The sequence below is a fragment of the Chanodichthys erythropterus genome, chromosome 22 (genome assembly GCF_024489055.1).
Source record: "Chanodichthys erythropterus isolate Z2021 chromosome 22, ASM2448905v1, whole genome shotgun sequence".
NCBI lineage: Eukaryota > Metazoa > Chordata > Actinopteri > Cypriniformes > Xenocyprididae > Chanodichthys > Chanodichthys erythropterus.
The window spans coordinates 30,548,804-30,567,020 of record NC_090242.1 but is presented as its reverse complement, the minus strand read 5'-3'; the positions used below and the strand labels follow the sequence as shown (position 1 = coordinate 30,567,020).

The window sequence follows — 18,217 nt, the reverse complement described above, 5'->3', positions numbered from 1 at the left end:
CACACACACACATATATATATATATATATATATATAGAGCCAAGGCAGCATTTCTAATTTTCGTTTTGTTTAATTTTAAGTACTAAAATTACTACAGCTGAAATAACATCCATAAAAATTATATAAGCATAGCAAATTTAAAACACTTAAAAAAAATTACAGAAACACACACACACAAAAAGAAAAAAAATACATTAAAACAGTATCTCAGTGACAATAAAATAACACAGCCCATGTTGTAATAGTGGCCAAAGCAACATTTCTCATTTTCCTTCAACTTGATGTACTAAAATATATAAAACGTTAATAAACAATAGGCTAAAATCTACAGTCTATTTATAAAAAATCTAATACAAATGACTAAAACTGTAAAATAAAAAATTACAACGGAAAATGTAAAAGTAAAAACTTTAAAACATTATTAAAACAAGATACTAATAGTATGTCATTAATAAATAACAACAGTAAAGTAACACTGCCCATATCGGACTATGACGTGTAGAAGTGTGGAAGCTCGTGGCTCCTCCTCCTCTCGCTCCTGTGGGCGGGGCAGAAGTGCAGACGGACAGTTGGAGCGAGTAAACGTTCCCCTGTGCTGTACCTTTCTGAAGACGGAAATGTCATGATAGATCGATTCTTTTTTACTGTAGGAATTTAACCTACCAATAGGATTGTTCATCTCTGTAAAATTAGTTGTAAAGTTTTATATCAGCAGTTTATCAGTTTGCAGTCTGAAGTTGATATCCACAAAGGTACTGTATTATGCCAGGTTTAGATTTAAAGTTTCTAGAGAGGCCGAGGAAGAGATTTTATTGTCCTCTGTGTGATAAGCCGATGAGGGATCCCGTGCAGGTGTCCACCTGCGGACACAGATTCTGCGACACCTGCCTGCAGGAGTATCTCAGGTAACGCTGATTCTTTACACCTGTCTGACGAAAGCGAGGGCAAACTGCGGCCGGACGCATTTTAATGTAATTATATGCATAAGTTATTTTTTAACATGCGCATTGTAATGTGAAATGTGATGAGATATTCACGTGACATGTCTATAAAACACTAACTGGACATAACAGACCATGAAGTCTGGGTCATTGATGAATAATGAAAGGCAAAGTAAAAAACAAACAATCAAAAAAACAGACAATTCAAAATAATAATTTTTCTTTGAAATGTAATATTTGTGTTCACTTACATTTTATTTGTGTTCTAACGTTTTTATGTATATATATATATATATATATATATATATATATATATATATATATATATATATATATATATATATATAATCATTGTTGGTGTAAGTAATAATAACCATTAAATAAGTAAGTAACCATTAAATAATAACCATTAAATAAGTAAGATTTGTATTCAGCAAGTTGCATTAAGTTAAAGTACAGTAAAGACATTTATAATCTTATGAAAGATTTCTATTTCTATTACATTTTAAAATACATTCAAATAGAAAAAAGTTATTTTATTTCAATAATACTGTTTTTACTGTTTTTATTAAACATAGCAGTTTTAGGAAACTTCTTTCAAAAACATTGATAAATCTTACAGACCTTAAACTTTTAAACAGTAGTGTAAATGAAATATCTATACATATTATTGAAATTTTCTTAGGGTTATATCATCTAAAATTTAGCAAGCCTTGTCATTACATAAAACATATGTGGTGGAGTTCAAAAGGCATATTTAAAGGGATAGTTCACCCAAAAATGAAAATTTGATGTTTATCTGCTTACCCCCAGGGCATTCAAGATGTAGATGACTTTTTTTCTTCAGTCGAACGCAAATTATGATTTTTAACTGCAACCGCTGCCGTCTGTCAGTCAAATAATAGCAGTGATTGGGAACTTGAACAATAAGAGTCGAAAAAACTTCCTTAGACAAATCCAAATTAAACCCTGCGGCTCGTGACGACACATTGATGTCTTAAGACACGAAACGATCGGTTTGTGTGAGAAACCGAACATTATTTATATAATTTTTACCTCTAATACACCACTATGTCCAACTGTGTTCAGCATTCGCTTAGTGAGGTCTGATCGCGCTCTGACAACGGAAGTGATGTCTCTCGCTCATTGAAGTATATGGGTGAGACATCACTTCCGTCTTCAGAACGCGTTTTTTGACCTCACTAACAGGAAGCTGAACGAAGTTGGAAATAGTGGTGTATTAGAGGTAAAAATGATATAAATAATGTTCGGTTTCTCGCACAAACCGATCGTTTCGTGTCTTAGGACATTAATGTGTCGTCACGAGCCGCATGTTTTAATTTTGATTTGTCTATGGAAGTTTTATTTACTATTATAGTTGAAGTTCCCATCTACTGCTATTATTTGACTGACAGACGGCAGCGGTTGGAGTTAAAAATCATAATATGCGTTCGACTGAAGAAAAAAAGTCACCTACATCTTGGATGCACTGGGGGTAAGCAGATAAACATCAAATTTTCAATTTTGGGTGAACTATCCTTTTAAGTCACCATCTGCATTTTTAACATATTTTTAAATAATTTAATAGATCTGCAGTGTCCTTGTTACATTTTTCATTGTCTATGTGAAAAGTATCACTTAAAAATAATTGCTCCTATGACAGAGTAGTAATAAACAAACGCCAAACAGGTCAAGCAAGATGACAGAGTGACACAAAAAAATCCCTCAGGCTACAGACTCTTAGTCCTTTCTGTCTATATAGGTTTTACAAAGTAATGTTTACATAAAATGACATGTTTTCCTCTTTTACGTTTTAAAATTTAAGCGTTTATAGCATATTCAAAATACTACAGAATGTTTTTTTTTAATCAGTTTTGTGATCTCCATTTGAAAACTGCCTAAGGGAGTTCATGTGAAAAGAAAGTATGCAGTGAGTCAGTTTATTTGGTAGTATTACTCAACCATAAGCTAGCACAGTTTTGGGTTATGACCCATTCTTATCATTCCATGTCTTGTCTTCTCAGTCTCATAGTCATAACGCAGAGTTGTGTGGTTCGCAGGTGTAATGACTTGAACAATCGCATTCATTGTCCTGTGTTATCCTGTGGATGTTATCACAGTGATTGACAGTCTCGTCCATTCACATTCTAACAGACTAACACATGCTTTTCAATTAGACTATTCATTTTAAATGAATTACTAATTCAAATGTAAGTCTGTGAATTGAACTGCTGTGAGGAAATGCATGCAGCGATTTAAAAAGTGACTATCAGCAGGTATTTAGAGCAAGAGTCAATGTATGGTCTGCTCTCTTACCTAACCTAATAGCAATACTGTTAGGAACAATATAGATACAGGCTTTATTATGTTAAACTGCAACATTTTTAATATGATATAGCATGCATCTGCCTGAAGGGAATGATGCACCTACTTTTTCAGGGGCTCCATTTGACTCGTTCAGTGACCTAGTCAAGATAAGATAATACATGACCAAATTGAAAAGAAAGAAAGAAAAAAACAAATTACAATTACAAAAATACATTTTGTTTATATAATAATACTAATAATAAACTAAGTAAAACTACTTTTATGCTATTAAAGGGTTAGTTCACCCAAAAATTTTTGTCATCAAGTACTCACCCTTATGTAGCTCCAAACTCGTAAGACCTTCATTCATCTTCAGAACACAAATTAAGGTATTTTTGATGAAATCCGAGAGTTTTTTTTTATCCTCAATAGAAAGCAACTTTGCATTGTTAAAATAGTCAACGTGACTAAGGTGGTCATAGTCATTTTTGTAGTATTCTTGTCGCTTCATAACATTAAGTTTGTACCTTTACCGTCTTTACTACTTTTCTGGACTTTGAATATGGTAATTTCATTGCTTTCTATTGAGGATCCCTTAACCTCCAGAATTTCATCAAAAATATTGTAATTTGTCTTCCGAAGATGAATGAAGACCTTAGGGGTTTGGGACGACATGAGGATGAGTACAGAAATTTCATTTTTGGGTGAACTAACCCTTTAATGATTTTTGTTTTCCATGGGAAAAAGTCATGATTTGAAGTTTTTTTTTTACTCTAAAATGTCTAAAATGGTATAACCATGAAATGCAACAACATATATTTTTACCTATCTACCTATCTAGTGTTAAGTGTAAATTATTGTTTAATAACAAATAAATAAGAACAATACTAATTCTTTTTCAAGGTATATACTACTGTCAAAACTTTTGGGTCTGTATAAGATTTTGGGTCGCATTAAGTTAATAGTACAGTTTGTTCTATTATTTATATTATTATAGTTTGTTACCGTGATATATGTTTTATTTTGGACACTTTAATGAATAGAAAGTTCAAAAGAACCGCATTTATTTGAAATAGAAATAAATGCTGTTCTTCTGAACTTTCTATTCATCAGTGTATCCAGAGACAAATCATGGTTTCCACAAATATATTAAGCAGCACAACTGGTTTCAACATTGATAATAATAATAAATGTTTCTTGAGCAGCAAATCAGCATTTAAGAATTATTTCTGAAGGATCATGTGACACTGAAGACTGGAGTATTGATGCTTTTACACAGGAATAAATTACATTTTATACTAAAATAATAATAAAATAAGGGTTATTTAATGGAAATTGTATCTGTTCAAAAATCTGAGTGGGCACACGAATGACACTTCTGATCTGCCTCAAAAAAATGCAGCTATCACATTTCCATCTAAAGCCCCCTGGGACTTTTGTGAAAATTCCCCATAGGATTTTGAAATGACGATGTGCTTCTGTGTCACACGTAATGGAAAGATCACAGCTCTATTAATATGTGATGTGTTGATTGTACTGCTTCCCCATATTATGTATCCCAGATGGATGATTCACTCACATTGATTCACTCACATTCTCCTGAAGGCCCTCCGTCAGTTTGTGGTGTGGGAGGTGATTCTGAAGTTCCTGTCAAATTCGGCTGTGAATCATTTAGGCTTTATAACATAGAGGCAACTGTGAACTGCTTTTCAACCCACAACATATAATGTAGAAATGTAGAATATAATGCTCATGAAATTCTAATAAGTGTCACTTTCTGTTATGCAAGAAAAGCAAAAACATGTGAACAAGGCAAATTCATCATGATAATCCTTCATTGAATAACATGCAACTTTGCTTTTAATAGTGAAGGTGTGTTCAAGTGCCCAGAGGACCAGCTGCCACTGGATTATGCAAAAGTGAGTGTATCAAAACATACTACAGTTTCAAATCCCTTCTGATTTCATCCAAGCATGATCAATCCTCTGATGTTTTAACAGAAAATTTTCAAAATACAGGCTTTCCCTTATATTAAACAATTATACTTATTTTTTGTTCTTACATAGGTTAGTCCTGCATATATTAAATTGGCAACAGTTTCTGTCCTTGAATTTGAATGCTGATACACAGCCTAACTTTTAAATTATTATGCCAGTAGATGGCAACAAATGATTGTCTTATGAGCGAGTCATTGAATCATTCATTCAAGTGATTTGTTCAACAACACTAATTAAAGGGATAGTTCCCCCAAAAATGAAAATTCTGTAATCATTTACTCACCCTCAGGTTGTTCCAAACCTGTAAAAAAATGTCTATTCTGTTGAACACAAAAGAAGATATTTTGAAGAATATGGGTAACCAAACAGTTCTGGGGCACCATTGACGTCAATAGTATTTCTTTTCCTACTATGGAAGTCAATGGTGTCCCAAAGTGCGTGGATACAAACTTTTATCAAAATATCGTCCTTTTTGTGTTCAGCAGAACAAAGAAATGTATACAGGTTTGGAACAACTTGAGGGTGAGTAAATAATGACAGAATTTTCATTTTTGGCTGAACTATACCTTTAATTTAGGAACGCCATTGTTTTATGCTACAGATGATTCGGCTTTGGAAACATTTTCTTTGGCAGATCAAAAATGGGCAATTCTGGCAATATTGTGTCTAAAATATAGGATTACTGAATTTTACACTCTAAAAAATGCTGGGTTAAAAACAACCCAAGTTGGGTTGAAAATGGACAAACCCAGCGGTTGGGTTAAATGTTTGCTCAACCTGCTGGGTAGTTTTATTTAACTCAACTATTGTTTAATTATTTCTATATGGCTAGCTTAAAATGAACCCAAAATTGGAAATTAAAAACCAGATGCTATTAGAGGCAACAATAATAGATAAAAGGTGAATGTTTATTAATAAGCTTTAATATTTTATTAATATAAATTTAATAGTTTAATAGTTAATTAATATAAATGTATTAATAAGCAATTTAATAAATGTTTATTGTTTAATAATTATTCATTGAACATTAATAAATGTTCATTTCCAACATTCTTTGGGTTCATTTTAATTAAGCAATACAGTCATTTTTAAACAATAGTTGAGTTAAATAAAACTACCCAGCAGGTTGGGCAAACATTTAACCCTACCGCTGGGTTAAAACAACCCAATCGCTGGGTTTGTCCATTTTCAACCCAACTTGGGTTGTTTTTAACCCAGCATTTTTTAACCCAGTGTAACTTCTTGTTATTGAACTGTCATATAAAAGCAATCGTGCAAGTAATCACAGCAATCTTGCTATGCTTTTCAATGTTCTTCTCCAGTACACAGTTATAAATGTGGAATTCTGACTTCAGATTTTTCCAGATGTGGAACTGGAACAGCAGATTCTGTCCCTGCCCATCCGCTGCATCCACAGTGAGGAGGGCTGCCGCTGGACTGCACAGAACAAGCTTCTCCAGGTCAATAAATGGCATGACACACACAAACTCAAATCTCGGTTGTATTTGTAGATATTTGTACATACATCTTTGTAGGATTTAATATATTTCTTTATGGTTTTTGAAAGGGATAGTTTTGTTAAAGGGATAGTTCACCCAAAAATGAAAATTCTGTCATCATTTAAACACCCTTAAGTTGATCCAAATCAGTATGAGTTTCTTCTGTTGAACACAAAAGAAGATATTTTGAAGAATGTTGGTAACCAGACAGTTGGCGTAGCCATTGACTTCCAAAGTAGGAAATAAAAACTACTATGGAAGTCATTGGCTACCGTCATCTGTCTGGTTACCAACAAAATATCTTCTTTTGTGTTCAACAGAAGAAAGAAACTTATACAGGTTTGGAACAACCTGAGGGCGAGTAAATGATGACAGAATTTTCAACTATCCCTTTAAAGGATTAGTTTACTTTAAAATAGGGCTGGACAATAATTCAATATCAATATATATCGCGATATAATTTTATTCGATAACGGTGATATGATTTTTAAACACATTTCCGGTATTTCGATATATACATTACAACATTTCTCACTTACTTGAGGCGCAGCCGTTAGAAAGAGCAGAACGCGATTGGCCATTGGCGTGATGACGTACACCACAGAGACACGCAGCCATCAGCCAGTGCTCAGCGTTAATATGGTTTGTTTAAAATAGCAACATGGAAAACAGACAGACAGAGTTCAGATAATGTATGTTTCAGTCGATGGATGCGCAAAACGTTACAACAACGATAATCAAAAAGCGTGGACAAAACAGTCACTCTTTGTAAACTGTTAACAGCTAGTGCCGTATGCTCTAATGCTCTTAAACCTTCAAGAACAAGACGCGTAAGAGAACTCGCACGCGCTGTGAGAAGATTTGTGTGCGCTCATCCGACGCGCGCACACGCTTATTTCAGTCAGCGCGCAAATACTGACTTCTCTTTCAAGTCTTGCGCTTCGGCGGAAAAATTCATACAAAAATTAAGTCAACATGTCCGTCTTGGCGAGTATCCTAGCAAACATAGTCGGTTATGTCTTAAGTAAACGTATAACAGTCGAGAAAGACATCGCATGTGTAACAGTATATGTACTGGATCGTGCATGTCTTAAAGGGAAAAAAATATTCCTGCTGCCTGTTTTTAATGTTAAATCAAACAACAAATAACAAAGAAATCACTCACTGCTCTTGACTGAATAGTTTTTGTAACTTCAATAATGATTCATCTTTATTTATTTTATACAGTAAAGATAATATGCAGTGATATTTTATATTTGATTACTTTATCCATTCTGTACCTGAAAACCTGAAAAGCACTGTTTATTTTATTTGAATATTTGCTTTATTGTTCTTATTTTTGATCTACTTATTTGCTTGTAGTTTGATCGTTTGTTCTTATTTTCTTTATTTTTATTTGACAGTAGTCTTATTTTTAGGGTCACAGTTTCGGTACGGTTCGGAACTGTACCAAAACCGTGACCCTAAAACCGTGATACGAACCGAACCATGAGCAATTTGAACCATTGCACCCCTAGTGTCATCAACACTCAACAATGTTCCTGCCCCAGCAATGTGTTTTTGTTGTTTCTCACTGTTTTTTTTTCTTCTGTTTTTACTGTTCACAATCTTTATCTTGGCTGAAGCACTTTTGTTTTAATCTATATTAAGGATAATAAAATCAGCCTACATTATAGTTTAATGTTAAAGATATTAATATTACAAAAGTGAGTGAGTCTTATGTTTATTTTTTATGTTTGTATGAAGGCTACGTACAAATAAAAGCTGAACATAAATTTATTTGTACTGTTTTTATTTCTTAAATATTATATAGTTTTATAGGAAGAGATTTCATAGATTTGGCAAATTCATTTTTCAGACGTTGTGGCCGTTCTTGGCAATTTTTTTGGGCGCTATTACATAGTTCATATCGATATCGGAATTATATCGTATCGACCGAAATTAAGAATTATATCGTGATATAAATTTTGGCCATATCGTCCAGCCCTACTTTAAAATGAAAATCACCCCAAACTTTGCCTACCTTCAAGCCATCTTAGATGTATATGAGTTATATTAAAGGGGGGGTTACGTGTTTTTTTTCTAGGCTTTATTGTGTTTTGGGGGCACAGTTTAACATGTCTTAATGCTTTGTTTTTTTTAAAATGCTGTATTTTTCATATATTTTATCTTAATTCTACACCTCTGTTTCCACTGTCATATGAACGGCTCGTTTGACTTCCTGCTTCTATGAAGCCACTCCCTCCGACATACACAATGTGCTCAGATTGGTCAGCAGGTTGGTTACTGGCCCAGTCTGTCGTGTTTCGCTGAAGCGTCCGGAAACGCCACGCCCCTTACCATTCGTAGTTACGCGCTTAGGTGGAAAGTAAATAATAGCGCCTACATTGCTGTATCAAATTGAGCCGAATCAGACCCAGATGAAGAGGAAAAAGTAGAACCTCTGCAATCGCGGCTTTTGAAGGATATTTATGAATTGTATTTCATTTAGTATTTGTGTCAAAGTGTTTAGATATGCTGTCACTGCTGTTTGTTAGCTTTCAGTATACAGTTTTATCCTGATTAAAGCTTTCCTGTAGTAAATACATGCCTGAGTAGTCGCATTTTTGTAAAGGTAGCGTTTAATTTATAGCATGAACAACTGTTTGTCTATGAACATAGAAGTTTGTTGGTGTTTGTTGCACTACAATTTAGCTAACTGGCTAGCAAAAACGAGTTGCTCTTATGTCCTTGATGCATTAAAAATAGCAACAGAACTATAACATTACGTTTAAAAGACAAACAATAAAATGTACTTACAGTTTGGGGCTGATAAACAGCAGCTTCTGCTTTTAAAGTGGGAACTGCTTCATCTTTCAGTAATAGCTTTTGTGCAAATCCAGCATTAAACTCGTGTAGATTCTGGAATGTGAGCGCCGCATCCAGTGTAGAAAATATCACAGATAATAATGGGTTCTATATCTTTTGACGCGTCGCATCGCGCCGCTCGCGTCCGGTGTACACAACTCTTCCGCTTCCATTATACTGCGCCACATGGCCTCGCCCACTTTGTTGCGTGTTCCCGGGGGCGTGTTTATGTTAATAGCAAGGGTTTATGATGTCACCAACCCGGGAAGAAGCTCGTTGTAGTCCAAACCGGCCGTTTTTGTAGGCATTAAACTGCCATAACTTTAAAAGACAATATCTCCGTGTGCATTGAACTTTCAGCGCTGTAACTTTGCAGATACTGTTTATGCTCAAGCAGCAACATTACACACTAACTAAAGTTAAAAAAGTGAAATCGCATTGAACCACCCCTTTAATAAATATCCTGATGCATCCAAGCTTTATAATGGCAGTGAATGGGACCAACGAGTATGAAGCTGAAGAAAGTGCATCCATCCATCATAAACGTACTCCACACGGATCCGGGAGGTTAATAAAGGCAATGCGTTTGTCAGTTACGCTTTTTTATTTATTTATTTTTTGAACTGCGTGAGTTTTACACTTTCTTCGTTCTTTATAATTTGTTAAATATGGATATTTTTCTTACACAAATGTAAATAAATTGTAATAATATTTCACTATTACTGTTTATACTGTATTTTTGATCAAATAAATGCAGCCTTGGTGAGACTTCTTTAAAAAACATTCAAAAATCTTACCGACCCCAAACTTTTGAACGGTACGGAAGCAAGACATGCAACAAACAGTCAAATCTCACTCTCACACTGGATTTCTTACTGCACCTCCAGGCCCATTTGTCCGTGTGCGAGTTTAACGTGGTGTCGTGTCCAAACCGCTGCTCCGTGAAGTTGCTGAGACGTGAACTGCCTGAGCACCTGCAGCATGACTGCGCTAAGAGAAAACTACACTGTGATCACTGTGGAGACCAGTTCACCGGGGAGGCATATGAGGTCAGACACATGCATTGCATTCTTCATTGTTGTTTTGTTCAGTCCCACCTCTGATACTTTATTGTATAAATACAAACCATTTAAGTTTAGTAATATTTGTAATGATTTAGAAATGGTAGTGTATAAATATTAACATTAACATCTTTTTAAAAATGTATTATTTTAAGGTCTCTTGCATTTTCACACACAAAAATACAGGGTTAGCAAAAACAATCTTGTTTCAACACTGCTCTGTGTGTCCCTCTCTGACCTCATTCAGAGTCACCAGGGTGTTTGTCCTGAAGAGAGTGTGTACTGTGAGAATAAATGTGGTGCTCGTATGGTGCGGCGACTTTTGGCCCAGCACTCTGTGTCAGAGTGTCCTAAACGCAAACTGCCCTGCAGATACTGCAGAAAAGAGTTCCTCTATGACACTATTCAGGTCAGTTTACTTTATTCTACCATCCTACCTTTTCAACATTTATTTGCACATACACTTTTCAATTATTTTTTATTCTATTTTCTGAATGTATTGTTTTGATTGTGGTAAAGAGAGTGCATTCATCAGGCTTTTGTATTCACAGCCTCATCAGCAGCAGTGTCCACGCGTCCCCGTGCAGTGCCCTAACAGGTGCGGCACACCGGGTATCACTCGAGAGACTTTAATGGCACATGTAAAGGAAGGATGCAGCACTGCTATGGTGCTTTGCCCATTTAAGGAGGCTGGCTGCAAACATAGGGTATGATCTACAGTTCTGAAGTCTGTGATGAATATTAGATGTGATATCTTGTGTATGAGAAGTACAGGTGACCCGAAATGTATTTGGCACAATGTTTGCTTGTAGATAACAAAATAACACTGGTTGTATTCCTTTTTTAAAAAAAAAATAGCGCAAGCAACACTTTTCAATAGGGATGCACCGATATTTAAAAAAACTGTACAATACAAAAAGAAAACTATTAATTATGCAGATAACTAATAAATGAACAAAATAAAACTATTATTATTTGAGTTAAAATTAAAACTTTTTTTTTGTCTGCAAAACATTCTTGTTATTGTATTATTCAACTATAAATGATAAAGTAACACTGACACTCTGTCATATTGTAAAGGCCAGTTCGCACCAAGGACGAGAACTATATACAACTTTAACGATAATGAGACAGAGGAACAATGTCACTGAAAGAGAGACTTTTCCCAGCTGAAGAATGATAAAAACATTGACAGCCAGTCGGAATCCACCCAAATTTAAAGGGATACTCCACCGTTTTTTCATATTAAACTATGTTATTCCCTTAACTAAGACGAGTTGATACATACCTCTCTCGTCTCAGTGTGTGCACTAAATCGCTCTGTCTTGCGGCGAAACTTTGTTAGCACTTAGCTTAGCCCAGTTCATTCAATAGGGGCCAAGCAGAGAAGCTACCAAACACCTCCACGTTTTCCCTATTTAAATACAGTTACTCGAGTAGTGTAACTCGACCTAGGACGGTGACACAAAACAAAACGTTGCGCTTTTCTAAGCGTGTAAAATGGATAACTATATTGTATGGCGGAATACCATAGCAAGTGCTCGGGAGCACTTTGACTTGGCGCAGTAATATCTTCACTCGTGAAAAGTCCTCTCACCGGCCCCCGCTCCCTCTCCTGTAAAAGTCACGTTGGTTCTATTGACGGAAATGAGAGGGAGGAGGCGAGGGAGCCGGGGCCGGTGAGAGGACTTTTCACGAGTGAAGATATACTACTCGAGTAACTGTATTTAAATAGGGAAAACGTGGAGGTGTTTGGTAGCTTCTCTGCTTGGCCCCTATTGAATGAACTGGGCTAAGCTAAGTGCTAACAAAGTTTCGCCGCAAGACTTAGTGCACGCACTGAGACGAGAGAGGTATGTATCAACTCGTCTTAGTTAAGGGAATAACATAGTTTAATATGAAAAAACGATGGAGTTTCCCTTTAAAGAGCTTGATCATTTAAAGTGGCAGACAACAGAACATACCTTCTGGTAGTGGCACCTGGTGGCAGAGTTTGGTACTGTCTGCTAACGGTTAAAGGTGCTAAAGAGGATGTTTTGTTTTATACATTTTTGCAATATTACTTGAAACTGTCTTTACTAACTGATAAAAGACTATATTAGGTGCACTGAAATGAATAATATTAATATGCATCATCTGTGCACGAGGTAGGGCCTTAAAAACATCAGCCAATCGTTTACGCGATCATCGCGTAAACGATTGGCCCTCTGGCTTGTCAATCACTGCCGTGTCGTTCCTTGTGAGAGACGAGCGCGGCTGCGCGCTCCAGTAACTTTCCACACTCCACAGGCGCCGCATGCAATGTTTTTGTCAGGAGACAGGAGTAACAACTGCAGATTATGAGTTACCTGCGGTGAGTCCGACATAATGAATCCACTAACACGACACAGCGAATGCCGGTGGTAAACACTCGTGTTCCAATACTCGTGCACGAGTTTTGGGAGGCGTTCCCTCGAAATGAGGGGGGATGTTCTTACACATGCGCTCATTTCAAAAACTCACTAACAGTCTTTGGTTTCTCAGTCGACGAAAAGATCCTCTTTATCACCTTTAACCTTTTGTGCTCGGATAAATTATTTATAATAAACACTGCAATATTCATTTAAAAAGTAAGATTTGTCAGTTTTAATTTCATGGTCTTGTAATTTTTTCTTTTTTGTCTGATTTTCAAATACTTTTTGATTCAAATCGTTGATAGTTTTGTTGGTGATTCATTTTTGGTTCATGACTTGTAACTCTTTAACAAAGGATTCTTATGAGAAAAATGAATGGAAAAATTACTTCGGGAACTAAGGCTGCTGAAAAAGTGTGTCAAGTCACCTTTATTTATATGGCGCTTTATGCAATACAGATTGTTTCAAAGCAGCTTTACAGTAATAACAGGAAAATGATTCAATGATGCAAACACAGTTCATTTCGTGAACGAATCATGGTGTGATTATGATTCAGGCTGCATTAAGTTAGAAATCAGATTGTGGATCGGTAGCATTCAGATATTTTATCCAGTTCCTTTTGCTTGAAGATTGGAGTCATCATGCCAGTATGAAGACGAAGCTGGTCATAGGTCTGTGCAGAGGACTTGTCTGGTTCTTTTGGTCTTTGCTGAGGATCTGTGCCGATGGCTGTCATATCGATGAGGCCTTTACAGGGGATCGGCTAGTTGACAGGATCTCTGTTGACATTCAGGGCTGCATTGTGGTCGTCTCTAGGTGCAGGTCCAACATCTGATCTGGATACGGACCAGATACGACTGACTACGGTAACCTCAGGAAAAATAGAGAGACTAATATTAGCTTAGATGCCATTCTTCTTATGATGTAACAAGTACATCGGGTGTTATGGGAAGTGTTCCCAGTCAGGGTTGACATATGCAGCCTAACAATCCCTTAACGGATGTGAATTATAGAAATGTGATAATGTGTTATGTGTTTGCCAGGTTAAAGAGATGTGTTTTTAGTTTTGATTTAAACTGACAGAGTGCGTCTGCTTCCGGAAAAAGGCTAGGAAGACTGTTCAAGAGCTTGGGTGCTAAATAGGAAAAGGATCAACCTTCTGCAGTTGATTTTGATATTCTAGGTGTTTTCAACTGGCCAGAATTTTGAGATCGCAATAGACATGAAGGATGCGATGATAGATAGGCAATACGATGAAGACTTGACTGAGCAGCCATCAACTGTTAGACAGTATTCTGTTATTATGTGTGGAAGTTTTTGGTCCAATAATTCAAACCTCCATTTTTTCAGAATTAAGCGGTATAGGAAATAGTCATTCAATTTTTTTATATCAACTATGCATTTTGGGAATAAGTTTGTTTTATTAGGGTGCGAAGAAATATAGAGCTTAGTATCATCAGCGTAACAGTGGAAACCAATTCCATGCTTCCTAATGATATCTAAGGGTAGCATGTACAGAGTGAAAAGCAACGGTCATAGTACTGAGCCTTGTAGTACTCCATTCTGAACTTGTTATCGATGTCTCTGCCATTACTGCTACAAATTGATAATAATGATTGGTCAGATAAGTTGTCAGATAAATATGTTTTGAACCATGCCAATGCAGTTCCACTAATGCCAAAGTAATTTTCGAGTCTATTCAAAAGAATGAATGTAATTGCTCCCCATGGGGTCTATACACTCAGCAATTTGGTTGTTTTAACCCAGCGGTAGGGTTAAATGTTTGCCCAACCTGCTGGGTAGTTTTATTTAACTCAACTATTGTTTAAAAATGACTGTATTGCTTAATTAAAATGAACCCAAAGTATGTTGGAAATGAACATTTATTAATGTTCAATTAATAATTATTAAACAATAAACATTTATTAAATTGCTTATTAATACATTTAAATTAATAACCTATTAAGCTATTAAATTTATATTAATAAAATATTAAAGCTTATTAATAAACATTCACCTTTTTCCTATTATTGTTGTCTCTAATTGCATCTGGTTTTTAATTTTGGGTTCATTTTAAGCTAGCCATATAGCAATTTTTAAATAATAGTTGGTTTAAATAAAACTACCCAGCAGGTTGAGCAAACATTTAACCCAACCGCTGGGTTTGTCCATTTTCAACCCAACTTGGGTTGTTTTTAACCCAGCATTTTTAGAGTGTAGCATGATGTCTGATGTGATACTGTAGTAGATGTTTGCATGGTTATAATTTTCTCTCTAATAGTATCAATCTTGCAAGTAAAGAAATTCATAAAGTCATTACGAAGCTTTATTTCGCCACTGTTACATGTGCCCTGGGTCCGTGTTCTGTTGTCATCATATGGACTCCATTTCCCACAATTCCCCATCTAGGAACCAATCACACACTCACACCTGTTTCGAATCAGTGACACTTTATAAGCTGCACTCAGACACACACACACATTGCTGAGTATTGTTTAGCCATTGGTTTGCATTCTGTTTGTTTCTTGTCCTGCCTTGTTTTGCCTAGCCTGTGTTTAGTGATGGGCAGATCGAGGCTTTGTGAAACACTGAAACAGTTGAAGCAAATGTGCCGTAATGATTCGAGGCTTCGAAACAATCTGACACCCGTCTCCACGGTGACCCCTAGTGGTCAGAACAGTGGAAATGCAACAAAACTCAGGCCAAACATGCATTAAAAATACCCTTTAACAAATGTATTGCAGAAGTTTTATTGAAAGTAAAATCAATCAAATGGAATTAACTAATCATCTAATAAGATTAAATAGAGTGTCTGTATAATATGTGTTCTTTTATCAATTTTAAAGGCTTGTTTCTTTGTTCCATGGCTCAAGCTAAACAGGCCAATAAGAGATTAATAACCACCATTATTAATTTTAATCATTCCAATGTATAATTAAAACATCTACAAATGTATAAAACTGATCAGAGATCAGGTAAAACCAATGGGGAAAAGCCCTAGACACTTGTTCAATAGTTCTCAGTGAATGATTCATGGGCTCACTTTATCATCGGCAGCCCTCTATCGGTGAACTATTGAAATTTCGAACTGTTTCGAAACAGTGATGACGTAACGAAGCCTCGTTTACTAAAATCATCTGACTTTAGCAGTTTGATACACGCTCCGAATCACTGATTTGAAACAAAAGATTCATGAAGCTTCGGAGCTTCATGAAGCAGTGTTTTGAAATCGGCCATCACTACCTGTGTTTTGATCCTGGACCTTGTTTTTGATCGTTTGCTGCCTGCCTTGACCATTGTCTGTGTTTTTGGATTACTCTTTTTTCCTTGCCTTCTTGTTACTGTTTGCTGGTGATCGACCTACTGCCTGTTTGACTATGCTCTTCTTATGAATAAAGCCTGCACGTGGATCTCGAACTCCGTTGTCCCGCTCCATACATTACAGCTACTGTATCAAATAAATACCTGGGGTTGTGTTTGTTCTCTTCTAAGAGAGTCAAAAAGTAAGCATATCTAACAGTTTTTAAGGCCTTTCTGAATGCAGTAACACTGTCCTTCCACAAAATGCGAAAAACCTCTAGTTTTGTTTTCTTCCAGCTGTGCTCCATTTCTCGGGCTGCCGTCTTGAGGGTGCAGGTGTGCTCGTTCTACCACGTCATCAGACTATTTTCCTTAATCTTCTTTAAGCGCAACGGAGCAACCATGCCTAAAGTGCTGAAAAGAGAGAGTCAATAGTTTCTGTTGCAACATTGAGTTCTTCTAAGCTATCTAGTATGCCAAAATGACAAAAAAACATGTTTTGGAACCACAGTATCTCTCTTTTGTTTAACCATATTTAGCTATAAATGAATATCAAAATATTCTCTCTGTTTCACTCATAGTGCCCTAAGACTGCAGTGGCACAACACCTTGAAGCGAGCACCCACACCCATCTCTCACTTCTGTGTGGTCTGGTTAATCGTCAGAGGCTGGAGCTCAGGGAACTGCGGCGTGGAGTGGAGGAACTCTCTGGAAGTCGAGATGGCACATTGCTCTGGAAGCTCACAGACTACAGCCAGCGACTACAAGAAGCTAAGAGCAGGACTTCTGGAAGTTTGGAATTGTTTAGTCCTGCCTTCTACTCCCATAACTATGGTTATCGTCTACAAGTGTCCGCCTTTCCCAATGGGAACGGCAGTGGCGAGGGCTCTCACTTGTCAGTCTACATTCGAGTTCTACCAGGAGAGTACGATGGGCTGCTGGAGTGGCCTTTCCCTTACCGTGTTTCCTTCTCGCTGTTGGATCAAAGCGACCCGGCAGCCACCAAGCCCCAGCACATTACAGAGACCTTCAGTCCGGATCCCACCTGGAAGAACTTCCAGAGGCCGCGGCCTGGAGCTCTTGGAAGTGTTCGTGGGGGATGTCTGGATGAGAGCATGCTGGGATTTGGCTACCCAAAGTTCATCACGCATGAGGAGATGAAGAAAAGAAACTATATAAGAGACAATGCTATTTTCATTAAAGCCACCATAGATGTGGTTCAGAAGATATTGAACTCTTGAGTTCTGGAATAAATGTTAAATCATCTGAAATATATCTCTTGTGGCCCTTTTTGCTCATATTAAAAATGAAGATGCATTTTTGTTAAATCAGGGTTTTAACACAGATGAAGGATATTTAAATACTGACAAACTTCATGTATGTCTTTTCATTTGTATGTATTTTGTTCTGCAATATGTTTGTTTTTAAATAAATAAAAAATGTGACATTTAAAATGTCTAATGGCTTTCTTTTTATGAAACTACAGCTAATTTTCATGTTTCATGTGTGTAGTGTTTGACCCTATAAATATCACTGTTAAAAAATAATGCACCACCCAGTCCGTCCATTGAAAAACACATGCTCTTCAAAGTAATTTCATCCAAAAATGAAAATTCGGTCATCATTTAGACAAATTCATGTGAATTTCTTAAAGCATAAAATTAAAATGATGAAAAGACACCATAAAAGCTACAAAAGTGACAAATCTAGCCCACAGACTATGATCCATGTTTTCTAATAGCTTTGTGTGAGGAACAGACCAAAATTTTAAGTCTACGACAAGCAACATAATTTTTTTGTTTCCATTCATTAGCCACTATTGGTAAATAACTAGAAGAAAAACAATGTGCATTAAACAGTAAAACTATTTGT

At 36.2% G+C, this 18,217-nt stretch overlaps 1 protein-coding gene across 1 annotated transcript; it reads left to right on the top strand.

Annotated features, from left to right (window-relative positions):
- Positions 1 to 576: 576 nt before the first annotated feature.
- traf4b (tnf receptor-associated factor 4b) lies at positions 577 to 17,785 on the top strand. The gene is made up of 7 exons (XM_067376858.1): positions 577 to 905; positions 5,116 to 5,167; positions 6,601 to 6,705; positions 10,479 to 10,640; positions 10,900 to 11,061; positions 11,204 to 11,359; positions 16,927 to 17,785. Exons 1-7 carry the CDS (start codon positions 763 to 765, stop codon positions 17,584 to 17,586), a joined length of 1,440 nt encoding a protein of 479 aa, XP_067232959.1. The 5' UTR covers positions 577 to 762; the 3' UTR covers positions 17,587 to 17,785.
- The last annotated feature ends 432 nt before the right edge of the window (positions 17,786 to 18,217 follow it).